The sequence below is a fragment of the Chiloscyllium plagiosum genome, unplaced genomic scaffold, assembly GCF_037043375.1.
Source record: "Chiloscyllium plagiosum isolate Xiang-an unplaced genomic scaffold, Cpla_swu_hap1 HiC_scaffold_1, whole genome shotgun sequence".
Classification (NCBI taxonomy): Eukaryota; Metazoa; Chordata; class Chondrichthyes; order Orectolobiformes; family Hemiscylliidae; genus Chiloscyllium; species Chiloscyllium plagiosum.
In genome coordinates, this window is record NW_028270139.1 from 137,339,604 (window position 1) to 137,358,241 (window position 18,638).

The following is an 18,638-nucleotide window of genomic DNA, read 5'->3' on the forward strand; positions in this document are numbered from 1 at the left end:
TTGTAGTTCAGGTTGAGGTTTTGGATGTAGGTTTGCTTGCTGAGCTTGAAGGTTCATTTCCAGATGTTTCATCACCCTACTAGGTAACATCTTCACTGAACCTCAGGTGAAGCATTGTTGAAAATTCCTGCTTTTTATTTATAGGTTTGGGTTTCTTTGGGTTGGTGATGTCATTTCCTGAGGTGATGTTATTTCCTGTGGTGAAGTCACATCCTGTTCCTTTTCTCAGGGGATGGTAGATGGGGTCTAACTCGATGGATTTGTTAATAGAGTTCCGGTTGGCGTGCCATGCTTCTAGGAATTCTCGTGCGTGTCTTTGTTTGGCTTGTCCTAGGATGGATGCTTATCCCGGTCAAGGTAGTATCCGTCCTCATCCGTACCTATGGATACTAGTGAGAGAGGGTCATGTCTTTTTGTGGCTAGTTGGTGTCCTGAGAACAGGAACAGGAAGTAACTTCACCACAGGAAATAACATCACTACAGGAAATGACATCAACTCAAAGAAACCCAAATATATAAATAGAAAGCAGGAATTTTCAGTAGTGCTTCACCTGAGGCCCACTGAAGATGTTACCTAGTAGGGTGACAAAACGTTTGGAAATGAACCTTCAAGCTCAGCGAGCAAACTTACATCCAGTCTACTACTATTGCAGGCAGGGCGTTCCACTCCCCGACTACTCTCTGAGTAAAGAAACTACCTCTGACATCTGTCTTATATCAATCACTCCTCAATTTTAAGCTTTGTCATCTTTTGCTAGCCATCACTATCTGAGAGCAAAAGCTCTCACTGTCCACCCTATCTTACCCTCTGATTATCTTATATGCCTCAATTAAGTCGCCTCTCAACCTTCTTCTCTCTAATGAAAACAGCCTCAAGTCCCTCAGCCTTTCCTCATAAGATCTTTCCTCCATACCAGACAACATCCTAGCAACATCCTATGCTATATCTAGCCACCTCTTGAATACATTCAATATTTTGGCATGAACTACTTCCTGTGACAATGAGTTCAACAAGCTCACCACTAAGTGACGAAATGTCTTTCCTCCGACTAGGACATCAAAACTATACATAATACTCACAATGTGGCCTCACCAAGGCCCTGTATAACTGCAGCAAGACATCCCTACTCCTATACTCAAATCCTGTTATATATATCAAGGCCAGCTTTCCTCACCATCTGCTACACCTGCATACCAACCTTCAGCGACTGTTCCACCATGACATCCAGCACTTGTTACATCTGATATTTTGTTAAACTGCCATCATTAAGGTAATATTCTGCCCCCCTGTTTTTGCCACAAAAGTGGATAATCTCACATTTATATATTTCATATTCTGGTAGTATTCCATAATTGGAAGATTATATCTATCAACATATACAGCTTCAAGTAGTTTGAATATTTTATACAATTGCTATAGTGGAGAAAGAGATGAAAAATGCAGATGGTTGTTGGGGGTATAGAATTAAATTAGGAGAAAAGCTGTGTAAAGAAGATCAAAATATAGAGGCCTAATTGGAAACAGGTGTACTGTACATATGATGAAAACAACTTTTAGAAGCAGCAGCCATGTCTTTTTAATTGCTATCTGAATGGTCTAGCAGCCCGCTTAGGTCAAGGTCAATTAGTGATATAATTATTGCTAGCCCAGTCAGTGATGGCCACATCCTGTGAATTTATAATAAAAAATGTTCTGATCATTTTAAAATTATTTGATGCAATCTTTTCAATGCAATATGTGAATATCCTGTCAGTATAATTTGCATGCAATGAAACCTCAAAGCTAAAAGTTTATCAGTGAAAACAAATTGACAAAAATTACATTTTCCTTTGTGCTTACTTTAGTTTTCTGCAGTGCTTTGGGATCAGCATTGAAAGATAAATGCTTTCCTGATCCTGAGAGGAAGGGAGATACAGTCAGAAGCAGGACAACTGGACTATTCCTGGAGCTTTTTCACCCTCTCTGTGAGATACTGACCTGGTTGAACATCGAGCAAGCTCAAAATGACAGTGAGCAAATAATTATTGAATTAATAAGTCCATATCTCTTAGAACTTTGTTTGTGAAATTATATATTGTTGGTAGAAATATGATTTCTGATATGTGTTATAAAGCTTTTAAGTCTGTAATATTTTTCAGTCAGAAAATATTATGCTACAATTGTCTGGGTTAATTTATTCACCTAATCATTGATTGAATCACTGATTGTCGATTCTGCCAGATTTTGTTAATTGGAGTGAAAGTCAGACAGAATTTCCTCCATCGGATTACTTCCCAAGCAGTGAAAATGAAAGTGTAGCATTCTGCCTATTTTATAGGATGTATGTTAGGAAGGTGAATGTTGCAAGTTAATACTGTTATACTGGAGTAAGAAGTGAGCAAGTTGAATCATGTCAGCAGCCCCAAGGATATAAAATGCTTCACTACATTTTTATCTTGCATTGCTGGCCAGAACAATTTTTGCCATATGGGATTAGGAATGCTAATTGGTTGGTACATTGTCCTTTATTGGCAAGCGCACTGCAAGCTCAACTGAGGATCTTAATTTAGATACTAGTGTAAGCTATTAGAGTCCTTAGGATTGCTCAAAGAGTGCTGCCCAGTTGCAGAATCACACCGGTCACTATGCATTTTCATTCTGAGGTTTGCAAGTGGAGGCTGATTGCTAGTAAGAGCTGGAGGAACATGTTCTTTGATTCATTGTAATATATAGCCTAGGTACCAGGTGTCAATTAGCAGGGTGATGGGCAGAAAATATTTTTAGAGTGATGTAACATCCTTTTTGTGGAAAATATTACATATATTGACACTGTAAACTAGCAGTGTTAATTTGTTGATTTTAATTTACAGTAAAACCTATAAAGTAGTTCACATATAAAGTAGAACAAAACCGCATTCATATACAGGGGAATTATTCTTTGCAAACAAAAGGAGATGGGCATTTTTTATTCATCCTGGAATTATGAGGACCCTTGGAACTCCCAGTTCTTTCTCCATGGCTATACCTCAACCATTTGGAATCCACTTGCAAAACAATAAACTGCTATTTCTGCACTCTTGAGTGTAGAAGGGTGAGGGGAATTTGGTTGAAGCTTACAGAACACTGAGAAACATTAATACAGTGGATGTGAAGAAGATGTTTCCATTGACAGGAAAGACTAAAACACAAGGTCACAGCCTCAGAGTAAAGGGAAGACTTTAGAACTGAGAAGAGGAGGAACTTCTTCAGCCTGAGGGTGGTTAATCTGTGGAACTCATTGCCACAGAGTGCTGTGGAGATCAATTGAGCGTATTTAAGATACAGTTTTTTGATTGGTAAGGGGACCAAGAGTTACAGGATGAAGGCATGAGAATGGTGGAGCAGAATTGATTGGCCGAATGGCCTAATTCTGCTTCTATATCTGATGTTCTTTCTCCTGTGAGTAAAAGTTAGTGTTGGGTAATATTTGTTATTGTCTTGAGCTCAAGATGAAAAGCTTTGGAGCAAGGAACTTTGGTAACACTTTTTAGCAATATTCAAATTCTATAGCAGTGAGCAGTTATTTAAACAGAAGCATGAGAAAGGTGGGAGAACAAGCAGGAGGACCATAGCACCTATCCCAAGGATTAAAGTAAAAGGATGGCAGAATAGCTGTGGAGAATTGGGAGAACAAAGAATTCTGAAATAGGAACTCCAAGGATTTAATTGGAATTGCAGCAGAACAGTGACAGAGAGAAATGAATGGCGCAGCTGGCATATAATCATAGATGATATCACACTTCAAGGAGGGGCAGGGGTGAGTATGTTTACAGGTATTCATTTAAATTAACCTATTTAGAAGGAAATCTAAAAAAATTCATTTGAAAACTTAAAATGTTTAAATTGAAAAGTCTGGAGGCAAGGAAGCCTAAGCATTAAGACGAAGATTAACAAAACACAGCTGAATTAATATCAGCATGAAACCAGCAGAAAGGAAGGAAGCTTGGTGAGTATTTGTGAGATTTTTTTTCTGGATCAAGCGCAAGTCCTGTGTTTGTTTCTGGTAAATTTAGATCTCCCTAACAAATAGAGAAAGTACAGGTATTCCAGTTCTTTGTCTTGCTAACATACAAAAATAGATAAAACAAATACCGTGGATGCTGAAGATCTGAACAAAAACAGAAATTGCTGGAGGAACCCGGCAAGTGTGATAACCTCTATGGAGAGAAAGCAGAATTAACATTTTAAGTTAAGTGGCTCTTCTTCAGAACTCTGAGGAAGGGTCACTGGACTCAAAACATTCACTCTGTTTTCTTTCCATAGATGCTGCCAGACATACAAAAATAGAAGTAGGTCACTTGTCCCTCAAGCTTATTGTGCCATTCAATAAGATTATGATTGTAATATCAACTCTACTTTCCAACTGCCCTTGCTTACTAAGAATCTGACTTTTAAAAATATTCAAAGACTCTGTCTCGACTGCCTTTGGAGCAAGGGACTTGCAAATTTTCAACTCTCAGAGAAGAACTTTTGCCTCATTTCTTTCTTAAATAGGAGACTGCTTACTTTTAAACAGTAACCCCTATTTAAACAGTGATCCTTAACAGTGACATCATCAAGATGATGGCAGGGTTGGGCTCCTGAGCTGGGGCTCATTGGCTCTGACTGCTTTTCATTTCTTTCTTTTCTATTTTTCTCTCTTCTTGTTTTTTTTAAATTCTCTTTTCCTTGCTTACCTTTTGTTCTGAGCTCTGATCCCAGCATGGACTTCATGGCAGCAGTGAGTGAGCTCAGCATGGACTTGAGTGAGCTCTTATTTTTCTTGGATGAACACAGGACCTGGTATTGGAATCAGAAGCTGATACATCGCTGGAAGCAATGTTGGCAAGGTAGACTCAGCAGTGGCACCTGAGGATGGGTGACTTTCTTGTTGGTTGGGTCTGGCGTGACGGCGGTGGAAGGGCATAACGGCAACATGGACGAGGTGGGCCCAGCGGCGAGAGATACGACTCTGATGTTGGTGGGTCAATGCAGGCTGTGGTGAGGTGATGGTGGAGAAGAATCGGCCCTGTGGTGAAAGATAGCACCTGAAGATTGGTGACTTCACCGTTGGCTGGGTCCAGTGTAGATGGCAGTGAGGCGGTGAACGAGGGATGGCGGTACGGACATCATTGGTGATGAGCTGGCTCAGGACTGATGAATTCTCTTTTTTTTTCATGTTCTTAAACTATTCAAAATGGCACCGGAACACGCAACAAACCTTTCACTGTACTTCACTGTTTCTCTCACTGAAATACGAGTGACATTAAAATCATTCATATTCACAGCAAAAATCATTCATATTTTAGATACTCCCCACATGAGGAAACATAGTCTTCACGTTAACGCTGTCAAGACTCTCATATGTTTCAATTGTCATCTTTTATTCTTCTAAACTGCAGTGGATACAAGCTTAAAATGTCCAAGCTTTCCTCATAAGGTAATTGTTAGCCTGGTAAAGCTTGTCTCTGCTGCTTCTAACACATTTACATTCATATCCTGTCCTTCCTAATTGGCCTGTATGCTTCAATATTCTGATCCCAATATGTGTCATTCTGTGATATGTCTCTGAAACGGCAATCAAATTTTATATACTTCTGCTTTCTTGAGCTACACTTTCATTTCCTTAAGCTTATTTGTTCTATGCCAATTTACATGTGTTTTACATAAACTGGAGAGTATTCCCTGAGATCCAGAGAGACTGGATCTTCCTCCTCCCAGTGTAGGTTCGTCTCTAACCCTGAGCAAATATCCGAAGCCCTGGTGCCTGGTTAGGAATACAACCGTACGGACTCACAGCAGAGAACAGTGTCAATCCCCCTCTCTATGCTGTCATCTACTACCACTGCATTCCCTTTTCCTCCCCACGTTTGAATGGTTTCCCATACCATAGTCCTCTGGTCAGTTAGTTCATTCATCCTGCAGTCCCCCAATCTCATCCAATTAAACTGAAAGAGTCCTGAACTTGTTGGACAATTGAAAAGGCTGAGATTCCTGTGCATCTGCCCTCTCGGACCTCTTGAATGTCTAGGAGTCACATGACCAGTGACCAAATTTGAAGGCTCTCCTTTGCTAGTGCAAAGCATCCAGGTAATATTTCCCAACTCTGTGTTGCACTGTCTACACTTTGGCCTCCAACTCATTAACTCTGAACTGAATCTGCTGCAAATATTCCAAAGTGCTTCTGCAGTCATAGACAGCCACATGTGACTTCACTAGAAGGACTCAAGCTTTGGTTTCAGAGCTTGAGCAGCAGATGGAATTACTACAGTACATATATGAGGTGAAAACTATGTGGAATTTGCATTTCTGGAGACAGTCACTTTGCAGTTTAGTTTTTTGTGGAGAGAGAGAGCATGGGTGGCTGCCAGTCTGCAAAGGTTCCATTTTGAGGAATCACAGATCAGCATAACTCACAGATGATTCTTCTCAATTTTAGATTGAGAAAGACAGATCTTAAAGATGTTAAATGGAAGTGAAAGACTGCTGTGTTTCTCCCCAAGCAGAATGCCTTCTAGATAACCTCTTTAGCAGGTTTCATTTAGATGATAATAATTTGGATATTATTAGGGTCCAGATATAACTCAAATAATGAGCCCTCATCTCCCCCTACCCTCAACGCAAATAGGGTGCAGAGTCAAGTTCAAAGCTTAGTTATACAGAGCACTGAGAGACAATTTAACATCTAAAACACACAAAATGCCGGAGAAACTCATAAGGCCTGAGTTTCAGTTTCTAGTCTGATATGAAACTGCAGAATTGATATAAAGTTGAAACTATTTCTATGTTTATTACATGCAATTCATAGTCACACGAAAGCAGTCAATCACAGTGCTAAACAAGTCTAAGAAAAGAAAGGAATGTAATTTTTATAGTAGCAAGTCTAGTTTTTAAATTCAGTTGTTGGTGTAGTAAAACATTTTAAGTAGGATAGTCATCATTTATTAAACCAGCATTTGTCTCAATTACCTGAGTGAAGACCACAGAGTTAGTGAGATGATTCTGTTCTTGTTGAGGTATGCATCTTAATTTCAACGAGGTTTAGCTTTTTCAGTTCCAAATGTAGTTTTGATCTACAATCATTTTTAAGTTGGTCCAGCCCTCCTTGATTATAGGAAAATACATAAAATTATATAAATTTCACATAAAACCTGATCTTTACTCTAGTTTGTCAGAATTCATGGTGAGCAATTGTTTCACGAGTCGTGAGTCTGCGTTTTAAGATGCGATAAAGCTCAGGGGTTGTAGACAGCATTTTTAGGCTGAGATAGATTCTTATCAGTAGAGGAATCAAGGGTTACAAGCCTTCTCTTGTTCATATTTCTTATGATCTTATTAACATCAAAGCAGGTTTGATCAATTGAGGTCAGGGCCTTTGCATGAGTCCTTATTGAGGGATCAGGAACTGAAAGTTGCAGACTTATTAACAAGGCAGAATAAATGGGAATATCTGCAGTCACACATGTGTTAGCATGGTATATTAATTCTTTCATGACAAGGACTTCACTGTGTGTCTTCGGCATCCTCAGAGAGGAATGAGAAGGTGAGCTGTGTTGTGCATATCAGTTAAATGATATCGATAGTAAGGAGATTGAAGGCTTGCAGACATTTTTAAAGAGCAAGGGAATAAATCAAATTGTTGAATATCAATGCAATAAGAGCGTATCTTCATCTCTCCTCTCCCGTTAACATTCTGAACCACATGCTACATGCAAAGATTTGACCTTATGTCACCATTGCTTCTTGATCTCCTTAAATCTGTGCTTTCTGGTTTTTGATCTTTCCACCAGTGGGAACAGTCTCTTCCTATCTACTCATGATTTGGCATACTCTACCAAATCTTCTCCAGCTTTATCTGCTTCAAAGAGAACAGTTCCAACTTCTTCACTCTTTCTCCAATAGAGTTAGGATTACTGAAATAACTGAAGTTCCTCAACATTGGAACCATTCTCATCAATCTTTTCTGAACCCTCTCCAAAGCCTAGAACTGGATGCAATACTCCAGTTGAGGCTGAACCCATGTTTTATCTTGGCTTAATGACATCTTTGTTTTGGCCCTCTATGCCCACATTTGTAAGGCATTTGTAAGGTTCTTTATTAAGCATTCTCGGAACCTGTCTGGCTTGACCTTCAAGGATTTATTTATTAACGCACTCAGGTCAATCTGCTCCTGCTTCCACTTTCGGATTGCAGTTTTTGTTTTGCATCAACAATAAAAACAAGATCTGCATTAGAGTCATTGGATCAAAAGCATTAACTTTTTTTTCTCTACCAGACTTGCTGAGTTTTTATTTCTGATCTACAGTATCCACAGTATTTGCTTTTATTTTCATTGTCTTCTTGCTTTCATACCAAAATGAATTACTTTCCACTTCTCATTATTAAATCTCATTTACATTTGTCTGCCATGCCACGAACCTGTCTATATTATTTTGAAATTTTACACCATCCTCCTGTTGGTTCACAGTACTTCCAAGTTTTGTATCTTTTGCAATTTTTGGAATTACTCGTTGTACACTGAGATCTAGGTTATTAATATAAAAGCAAAGCACTGTGAATGCTGTTTTTGTTTTATTGATATATATAGATAACAGGAAGAACACTATTTCTGGAGAATTCCACAATAACATCCTCCAATCTGGAAAATGCCCATTCACCAATATTCTACTGTTGGTCACTCCGCCACTTTGAAATGCATGTTGCTATCATTGCTTTTATTCTGTGAGATCTAACTTTCCTGAAAGGTCTGTAATACAGTACTTCTTCAAATACTTTTCGGAAAGTTATATGTGCACAACAGCAACAACATTACTCTTTTTAACACTGACTATTGAAAAATCAAAGGCAAATTAGTTAATCATGATTTGCTCTAAATTAATTTGTACTGGCTTTTTTAAATTAGCCCATGTTTGCCCAAGTGACTATTAATTTTGTCCTGCATCACTATTTCTGAAAGTATCATCAGCATTTAGGTTAAATTGGTTGGCATATATTTGCTGAGCTTGCCTTTATACCGTTTTTTGAACAAGTTCTCCAGTCTTCTCATACCACCCCTCAGACACTGAAGCAGTCAACGTCCAAATGTGACCAGACCTAGACAAAATCCAGGTTTAGGCTGAAAACTGGCAAACTAGATTTTGGACAGATGTTAGAGGTAATTTCTTTACTCAGAGTAGTAGGGACATGGAACACCCTGCCTGCAACAGTAGTAGACTCACCAACTTTAAGGGCATTTAAATGGTCATTGGATAAACATATGGATGAAAATGGAATAGTGTAGGTTAGATGGGCTTCAGATTGGTTCCACAGGTCAGCACAATATCGAGGGCTGAAGGGCCTGTCCTGCACTCTAATATCTATGTACATATTATGCCACACAAATGCCAGGTAATGACCATCACCAAAAAGAGGCAATCTAACTATCATCATCGATTTTTCAATGGTGTTGCCATCACTGAATCTTCCACTATCAACATCCTGGTGGTTACCATTAACCAGAAACTTAACTGTACTCATTACATAAATAGTGCCTACAAAGCTGGTCAGATGCTAGGAATACTGCATCTCCTGAGGCCCAAAGGTCTGTCCACCATCTACAAGACATGAGTTGAGTACAATGGAAAATTGTCCACTTGCCTAGATGGGTGCAGCTTCAATAACACTCAAGACGCTTGACACCATCTAAAATAAAGCAGCCAGCTTCACAGGCATTGCGTCCATCACAATGTAAAAGGCTCAGGAAAGAAGTTCAGGAGCCCCCATTGGTCATACTTCTATCAGTTAGACGGCTTGGTGGGCGGGATGGTCTCTCAGGGCAAAGCAGCATCAGCCAAGTTCATGGCACCACAGGTGGCCTTGCTGCACAGAAGGGGAGGAAAGTGAGTGGCAGCGATACAATGATTGGGAATTTAGTAGTGAGGGGTACAGCCAAGCACTTCTGTGGCTGTGAATCCAGGATGATATAATCTAGTTCCAAGGTCAGTGATGTCACAGAGCAGCTGCAGGGCATTCTGGAGTGGAAGGGTGAACACCTAATGGTCATAGTACATAAAGGTACCAACGACATAGTCATCTCAGGATTACTCCCAGTGCCACGTGCTAACAAGAGCAGAATAAGAGGATAGATCAGATGAATGTGTGACTGGAGAAATGATGTACCAGAGAGGGGTTTAGATTCTTGAGACATTGTAATCATTTCTGGGGAGGGTAGGACCTGTACAAGTCTGATGGGTTACACTTGGACAGAGCTGGGACAATTATCCATGTGGAGGCTTTTGCTAGTTCAGTCGGTGAGGTTTTAAACTAGTGTGGCAGGAGATTGGGAACCAAAGCAGAAGCTTAGATGGATCTGATTCAGATCAGGGAACTGGAGGTAGAACATTACTTAGTGATGTAGTCAGCAACTTGGAAAAAGAAAAGAAATTATGATTAAAATGTATCCAGAAAAGAAAGTTAACAGGTTGAGCTGTTTCAATGCAAGGACTATTTTAAAACAAGGCAGATGAACAAAGGATTAATAGTGTGGCGCTGGAAAAGCACAGCAGGTCAGGCAGCATCCGTGGAGCAGGGGAATTGACGTTTTGGGCATAAGCCCTTCCTCAGGAACGTCGATTCTCCTGCTCCTCAGATGCTGCCTGACCTGCTGTGCTTTTCCAGCGCTGCAATCTTGACTCTGATTTCCAGCATCTGCAGTCCTTACTTTCTTCGAGATAGACTAAGGGCACAGATGGACAAATGGCTGCATGATACCTTTACTATAACAGAAACCTGGTTAAAGGAGGGCCAAAATTGGCAGCCCAGTATCCTTGGATATAGCGTTTGCAAGCAGGATCATGTTGGTGATGAAAAAGGAGGTGAGGGTATCAGTGTTGATTAAAGAATCAATTACAGTTGTGAGAAGGAATAATATACTAATCAGGTTAACAAATGAGGCTTTATGGGTTGAGCTTAGGAGTAAAAAAAGGGGCAGTCACACTAATAAGAATACAGACCCCTGAATAGTGAGAGGGAGACAGAAGAACATGTAGACAAATTTCTACCAGTAGGAATAAGAGGGCAGTAGTAGTGGGAGAATTTAACTACTTCAATAACAGCGGGGTTTCAAACAATATGATAGGCATTTAAGGTGAAAAAGTCATGTTTTCTTTTTGTTTAAAACCATGTGACAAGATGAACAAGAGTATGCCCAATCCTGGATTTAGTTTTGGAAAATGGAGATGAATAGGCGGATGAAGTGACAGTGGTTGGCCATATTGGGGATAGTGACTTCAGTTTGGTTAGATTTAATATTACTATGGAAAACACAGAGGTAGATCATGAGTAAAACTTTTAAACTGGGGAAGGCAAATTTTTACAGCTGAAAAGAGAGGAAATAACAGGTGCTCTGAGGATTATTTTGCAATCTTCATTAGAAACAGGTAAGGTGACACACTAGACACAGGTGAGGTACCAGAGGACTAGAGGAATGCAAATGTGGTTCTGTTGTTCAAAAAGGATACAAAGGAAATGCCAAAAAATTAAAGGCCATTTCGTCTTACTTCGGTGATGGGTAAATTGTTAGAATAAACCTTGAGAAATTGAATAAACTGTCACTTAGAAAGGCATGAACTAATCAGAGATAGTCAGCATGGCTTTGTTTAGGGAAGGTCATTCCTTACATATTCAGTTTAATTCTTTGAGGAAGTGACATGGAGAATCAATGAATGTAGTGCAGTGGATTTTGTCCAAATAGATTTTACTGAGGCATTTGACAAAGTCCCACATGGCAGTCTGATCAAAAAAGTAAAAGCCCATGGGATACATGGGAATGTCTCGAATTGGATCCAAAGTTGGCTGAGTAACAGGAAAGAAAAGGTAATGGTTGATGGCTGCCCTTGTGAATGGAAAGCTGTTTCAAGTGATGTTCCACAGGGCTCATCATTGGGATCCCTGCTGTTTGTTTTATACTTTAACGATTTGGGTTTGAATGTTGGGAGCACATTTGGGAAATTTGAAGACAATACAAAAATTAGCCATGTAGTGAGTAGTGCAGATAATAGCTGGAAGCTCCAAAATGATATAGATGGTTGGTGGAAAGGGAAGGAAAGTGGCAGATGGAGTTCAATCCTGGTATGTGTGAGGTAATGCATTTAGAGAGATCAAACAGTAAAATGAAATACACAATAAATTGAAATATGCTGTTAAAAATCACACAGGTTTTAGTCCAACAGATTTATTTGGAAGTACAAGTTTTTGGAGCGCTGCTCCTTTGTCAGGTAACCAGTAGGGCAAGATCACAGATCGCAGAATTTATAGTAAAAGACCAGTGTCATACAACTGATGCGATGTATTGAACAAACCTAGATTGCTGTTAAGTCTTTAATCACTTAGAATGGGGTTGCAGGTTTTGATTATGTAAATCCCAGAACTACTTTCAAGTCACATTCCTGAGGTAACTTAAGGTTTTATACAAAAAAGGTGACATCTCAGCTCAGACAATGCATTAAAGGTGTGAAGTTAGAGTCTGTCTGTATCCCAACCTTGAGTCAGACTGGTTCTATTTCCAAAGTAAGAATTTATAAAATGTCACATGGACTGACTGCCAACAGATTATGTGCTTATTGAATAAAACACTTCTCTGGCTGTGTCGAGGGCATCTTGAAACTCATTGTACGGGGACTCCCAGCTTCTGTTGCGACTCTACAGATTTTTTACAGGAACTCGGCACCCACAGACCAGTGGAACCAGGAACATTCCACAGTGGATATTTTGACACTCTACACCAGCATCCCCCACAATGACGGCATCTCTGCAACAGCCTCAGCACTCAATCTCCAGGTACCACCTGACAATTCATCCCCTTCATCCTTGACCACAACATCTTCACCTTTTGACAACCAGTTCTTGATCCAGACACACAGAACAGCAATGGGGACAAAGTTGCACCTCAGTAAGCCAACGTTTTCATGCTCAAATTCGAACAAGACTTCTTTGCTGCACAGGACCTCCAACCAACACTGTACACCTGATATATTGACGACATTTTCTTCCTCCTGGATCCATGGCAAAGCATCACTGAAATAACGACACAATGGCATCAACAAGTTTCATCCCACTATCAGACTTACCATGGACTATTCTTTAGAATCATTCTTATTCTTGGACAAATGCATCTCCATCAAGGACAGGCACCTCAGTACCTCGCTCTACTGCAAATCCACAGATAACCTCACAATGCTGCACTTCTCTAGCTTCCACTCTAAACACAAAACAGCCATCCCCTACGGACAAGCCCTGCGCATACACAGATCTGCTCAGATGAGGAGGAATGTGATGGACACCTGAAGGTGCTGAAAGACACCCTTATAAGACCAGGATATGATGCTCCACTCAATTGATCGCTAGTTCCGACATGCCACAGCGAGAAACCGTAATGACCTCGTCAGGAGACAGGATATGACCTATAGCATACCCATCGTTGTCCAGTACTTCCTGGGAGCAGAGAAACAAACCATGTTCTTCGTTGCTTGCAAAACATTATCAATGAGGATGAGCACCTCGCCAAGTTCTTTCCTACCTCTCCACTTCTCGCTTTAAACAACCACCAAACCTTAAACAGACCATTGTTCGCATCAACCACAACACCATCCACCACATGCATGGAAGCTACTCATGTGACTTGGCCAACATCTGTCTCAGACACTGCAAGTAAGGATACCTCAAGGCATGGTATGTTGGCAAGACCAAGCAGATGCTACAACAATGGATGAATGGACACTGTACAATAATCACCAGTCACAGAACACTTCAGTGGTCAAGGACATTCAGCCTCGGATCTTCGGGTGACCGTCCTCCAAGGCGGGCTTCGAGATACGCAACGACGTAGAGTTGCCGAGCAGAGGCTAATAGCCAAGTTCAGTACCCATGAGGATGGCCTCAACTGGGATCTTGGATTCATGTCACATTACAGGTGACCCCATGACACTAAACACTCTCACACACAGACCCTCTCCCATACACACACACACTCAATCTCTTACTCTCTATCTCCCTCACATGCACCCAAATATAAGTCGAATTTGCATTTGCAAATGCATTCGATTTTGTTCAATAAGCGCATAATCTGTAGGCAGTCATTTTATAAATATCTACTTTGGAAACAGAGCCAATCTGATTCAAGGTTGGGATACAGACAGACTCTAACCTCTCACCTTTAATGCATTGTCTGAGCTGAGATGTCATCTTCTTTGTATAAAACCTTAAGTGATCTTGGGAATGTGACTTGAAAGTAGTTCAGGGATTTACATACGAATGAATGGAGACCTGCAACCCCATTCTAAGTGATTAAGGAATTAACAGCAATCTATGTTTGTTCAATACAACACATGACACTTTGATCTTTTACTATAAATTCAGTGTTCTTTGATCCTGCCCCGTTAGCTACCTGATGAAGGAGCAGTGCTCCAAAAGCTTGTACTTCCAGATAAACCTGTTGGACTTTAACCTGGTGTTGTGTGATTTTTAACTTTGTCCACCCCAGTCCAACACAGGCGCTTCCACATCGGGAATATACTGAGAAGAGTTAATGAAGTGAGAGATTTTGGCTTGCAAGTGCACAGGTCTCTAAAGATTGCAGTACAAGTAGATAAGGTTGTAAAGAAGGCATGTGGAATGCTGTTCTTCATTGGCAGAGGTATAAAATACAAAAGTAGGGATTTAATGATGAAATAGTTTAAGACACTGGTGAGGCTACCACTGGAGCAATGTTAACCAGAAATAGTTTTTATTGCTGGAAAAGCTCAGCAGGTCTGGCAGCATCTGTGGACAAAAATCAGAATTAACATTTTGGGTCCAGTGACCTTTCCTCAGAACTGATGATAGCTAGAAAAATGTTGGTTTTTATGCAAAAGGTTGAGTGAGGAGAGGCAGTAATGAGTAAATGATAGGTGAAGATAGACAGCTCAACAGACAAAGGAGTGGATGACAATCTGGCTAAGAGGATGAATAGCTGTTGTGGGAGGGAAAAGAGAAGGTGAGGGCCAAATTGTGGGAGATAGGTCAGAGCCAGCTGAAGGTCTTGTCAACTACAGAGCTGGGGAGTCCTTAGAAATTTCGAAAGCCCCTTTGTTGGCATCATCGAAACAGATGTGACAGAGATGGAGAAATTGGGAGAATGGAATAGAGCCTTTACAGGAAGCAGAGTGTGAGGATGTATAGTCAAAGTAACTGTGGGAGTCAGTAAGTTTATAATGGATATTAGGCAAAAGTGGGGACTGCAGATGCTGGAGATTAGAGTCAGGATTAGCGTGGTGCTGGAAAAGCACAACAGCTCAGGCAGCATCTGAGGACCAGGAAACTCGATTCCTGATGAAGGGCTTTTGCTTGAAATGTCGATTTTCCTGCTCCTCAGATGCTGCCTGACATTATAATGGATATTGGTGGCCAGCCTCTCCCCAGGAATGAAAACCGATGTCAAGGAAAGGAGGAGTCATAGATGGACCAAATAAAGTTGAGACTGGGGTGGAAATTGGAGGTGAAATTGATAAACGTTTCCAAACCTGGAAGAGAGAGAAACGTAGACGAGAGAGAGAAAACAGCACTGATGATGTCATTGATATACTAGAAAAAAGAGTTGTGTGTGGGGCCCAGAATAGGAATGGAACAAGGAATGTTCCATGTACCCCACATTGAGGCAGGCATAACTGGAGCCCATGTAGGTACCCATGGCCACCCCTCTGACCTGAAGAAAGTGAGAGGAGTTAAAAGAAGTTGTTCAAGGTGAGGACAAGCTCAGCCAGGCAGAGGAGCGTGGTGGTGGATAGGGACAGTTCAGGCCAATGTTCCTGAGACTATCCTGATGGAGTGGGCTTGTAAAGGGATTGCACATCCATGATAAAGAGGAGGCAGCTGGAGGCTGCAAGCAGAAAATTTTGAAGCTGAAGTAAAAGTCACAAGAATCGCACATGTAAATGGAAGAGACTCAGAGCTGGTGCAGAAATGAAGGGCCAAATGGCCTCCGTCTGCTCCATAGCCATTCTTTGGTTTTGAGTTTCTACATTTAGCACTGAGGAGTTCTGAGCTAAAAAGCAATGCAAACCACAGAAGCTGGTATCCTATAGGTTAGCATTGAAAAACCAGAGCAATGGAAACCACAAAGGCTGAGCTCAGTGAGAATGGTGCCCACTGTGATCTGTGTTCACTTACCATTCTAATGATGTGAAATGCATTAAAAGCGGGCAGGACAATGCCCAAGGTGGGCAAAGTTAGTGTTACTTTGGATGGGAATGCAAAATCCCTGTCTGTTGGACATTAGGACATGGATGAGGCAAATCATGAAGCATACATTTGCAAACTCCAACTACATTTCATTTGCAATAATTTCTTTCTCATTTGCAATGTATGTAGAATGAACATGCTTATGCTTCAAATGCTCGTCAAAGATAAATTGCACTGTGTCACTGATGCTTGCAAATCTAACTTTGTCATTGCAGTGATGCAGAAGTTAGCAGCAATGACTTAAAAGCAGGGGTGCTGGGCAATAGTGACCCATAGAACATAGAACAATACAGCACAGAACAGGCCCTTCGGCCCACGATGTTGTGCCGAACTTCTAACCTAGATTAAGTACCCATCTATGTACCTATCCAAATGCCTCTTAAAGGTCGCCAATGATTCCGACTCTACCACTCCCACGGGCAGCGCATTCCATGTCCCCACCACTCTCTGGGTAAAGAACCCACCCCTGACATCTCCCCTATACCTTCCACCCTTCACCTTAAATTTATGTCCCCTTGTAACACTCTGTTGTACCCGGGGAAAAAGTTTCTGACTGTCTACTCTATCTATTCCTCTGATCATCTTATAAACCTCTATCAAGTCACCCCTCATCCTTCGCCGTTCCAACGAGAAAAGGCCGAGAACTCTCAACCTATCCTCGTACGACTTCCTCTCCATTCCAGGCAACATCCTGGTAAATCTTCTCTGCACCCTCTCCAAAGCTTCCACATCTTTCCTAAAGTGAGGCGACCAGAACTGCACACAGTACTCCAACTGTGGCCTAACCAAAGTCCTGTACAGCTGCAACATCACTTCACGACTCTTGAATTCAATCCCTCTGCTAATGAACGATAATACTCCATAGGCCTTCTTACAAACTCTATCCACCTGAGTGGCAACCTTCAAAGATCTAAGTACATAGACCCCAAGATCCCTCTGTTCCTCCACCTGACTAAGAACCCTACCATTAACCCTGTATTCCGCATTCTTATTTGTTCTTCCAAAATGGACAACCTCACACTTGGCAGGGTTGAACTCCATCTGCCACTCCTCAGCCCAGCTCTGCATCATATCTAAGTCCCTCTGCAGCCGACAACAGCCCTCCTCACTGTCCACAACTCCACCTATCTTCGTATCATCTGCAAATTTACTGACCCACCCTTCGACTCCCTCATCTAAGTCATTAATAAAAATTACAAACAGCAGAGGACCCAGAACTGATCCCTGCGGAACTCCACTTGTAACTGGGCTCCAGGTTGAATATTTACCATCTACCACCACTCTCTGCCTTCGACCAGTTAGCCAGTTTTCTATCCAATTGGCCAAATTTCCCTCTATCCCATGCCTCCCGACTTTCCGCATAAGCCTACCATGGGGAACCTTATCAAATGCCTTACTAAAATCCATGTATACTACATCCACTGCTCTACCCTCATCCACATGCTTGGTCACCTCCTCGAAGAATTCAATAAGACTTGTAAGGCAAGACCTACCCTTCACAAATCCGTGCTGGCTGTCCCTAATCAAGCAGTGTCTTTCCAGATACTCATAAATCCTATCCCTCAGTACCCTTTCCATTACTTTGCCTACCACAGAAGTAAGACTAACAGGCCTGTAATTCCCGGGGTTATCCCTATTCCCTTTTTTGAACAGGGGCACAACATTCGCTACTCTCCAGTCCCCTGGTACCACCCCCGTTGCCAGTGAAGACGAGAAGATCATTGCCACCGGTACTGCAATTTCCTCTCTTGCTTCCCACATAATCCTAGGATATATCCCGTCAGGCCCGGGGGACTTGTCTATCCTCAAGTTGTTCAAAATGTCCAACACATCTTCCTTCCTAACAGGTATCTCTTCTAGCTTACCAGTCCATTTCACACTCTCCTCTTCAACAATACGGTCCCTCTCGTTCGTAAATACTGAAGAGAAGTACTTGTTCAAGACCTCTCCTATCTCTTCCGACTCAATACACAGTCTCCCACTACTGTCCTTGATCGGACCTACCCTCGTTCTCGTCATTCTCAGGTTTCTCACATACGCATAAAATGCCTTGGGGTTATCCTTGATCCTATCCGCCATCGATTTTTCATGCCCTCTCTTAGCTCTCCTAATCCCTTTCTTCAGGTCCCTTCTGGCTATCCTGTATCCCTCCACTGCTCTGTCTGAATCCTGTTTCCTCAACCTTATGTAAGCCTCCTTCTTCCTCTTTACCAGACATTCAACCTCTCTCGTCAACCAAGGCTCCCTCACATGACCATTTCTTTCCTGCCTGATAGGTACATACATATCATGGACACGTCGTATCTGCTCTTTGAAAAAGTTCCACCTTTCCACCACATCCTTCCAGTTGTAAAACTTCCAAGGGTGTGGGATGATGTGAGAATCA

At 41.4% G+C, this 18,638-nt stretch overlaps 1 protein-coding gene across 4 annotated transcripts in view; it reads left to right on the forward strand.

The window, feature by feature from the left end:
- Nucleotides 1–18,638, forward strand: part of ccdc142 (coiled-coil domain containing 142) — a 157,331-nt gene that overhangs the window by 64,044 nt on the left and 74,649 nt on the right. For all 4 annotated transcript variants that reach the window (XM_043709356.2, XM_087991078.1, XM_087991067.1 and 1 more), the window contains one exon: nt 1,846–2,010. In XM_043709356.2, coding sequence (XP_043565291.2) covers nt 1,846–2,010 — 165 coding nt within the window. The remainder of the gene's footprint in view (nt 1–1,845; nt 2,011–18,638) is intronic.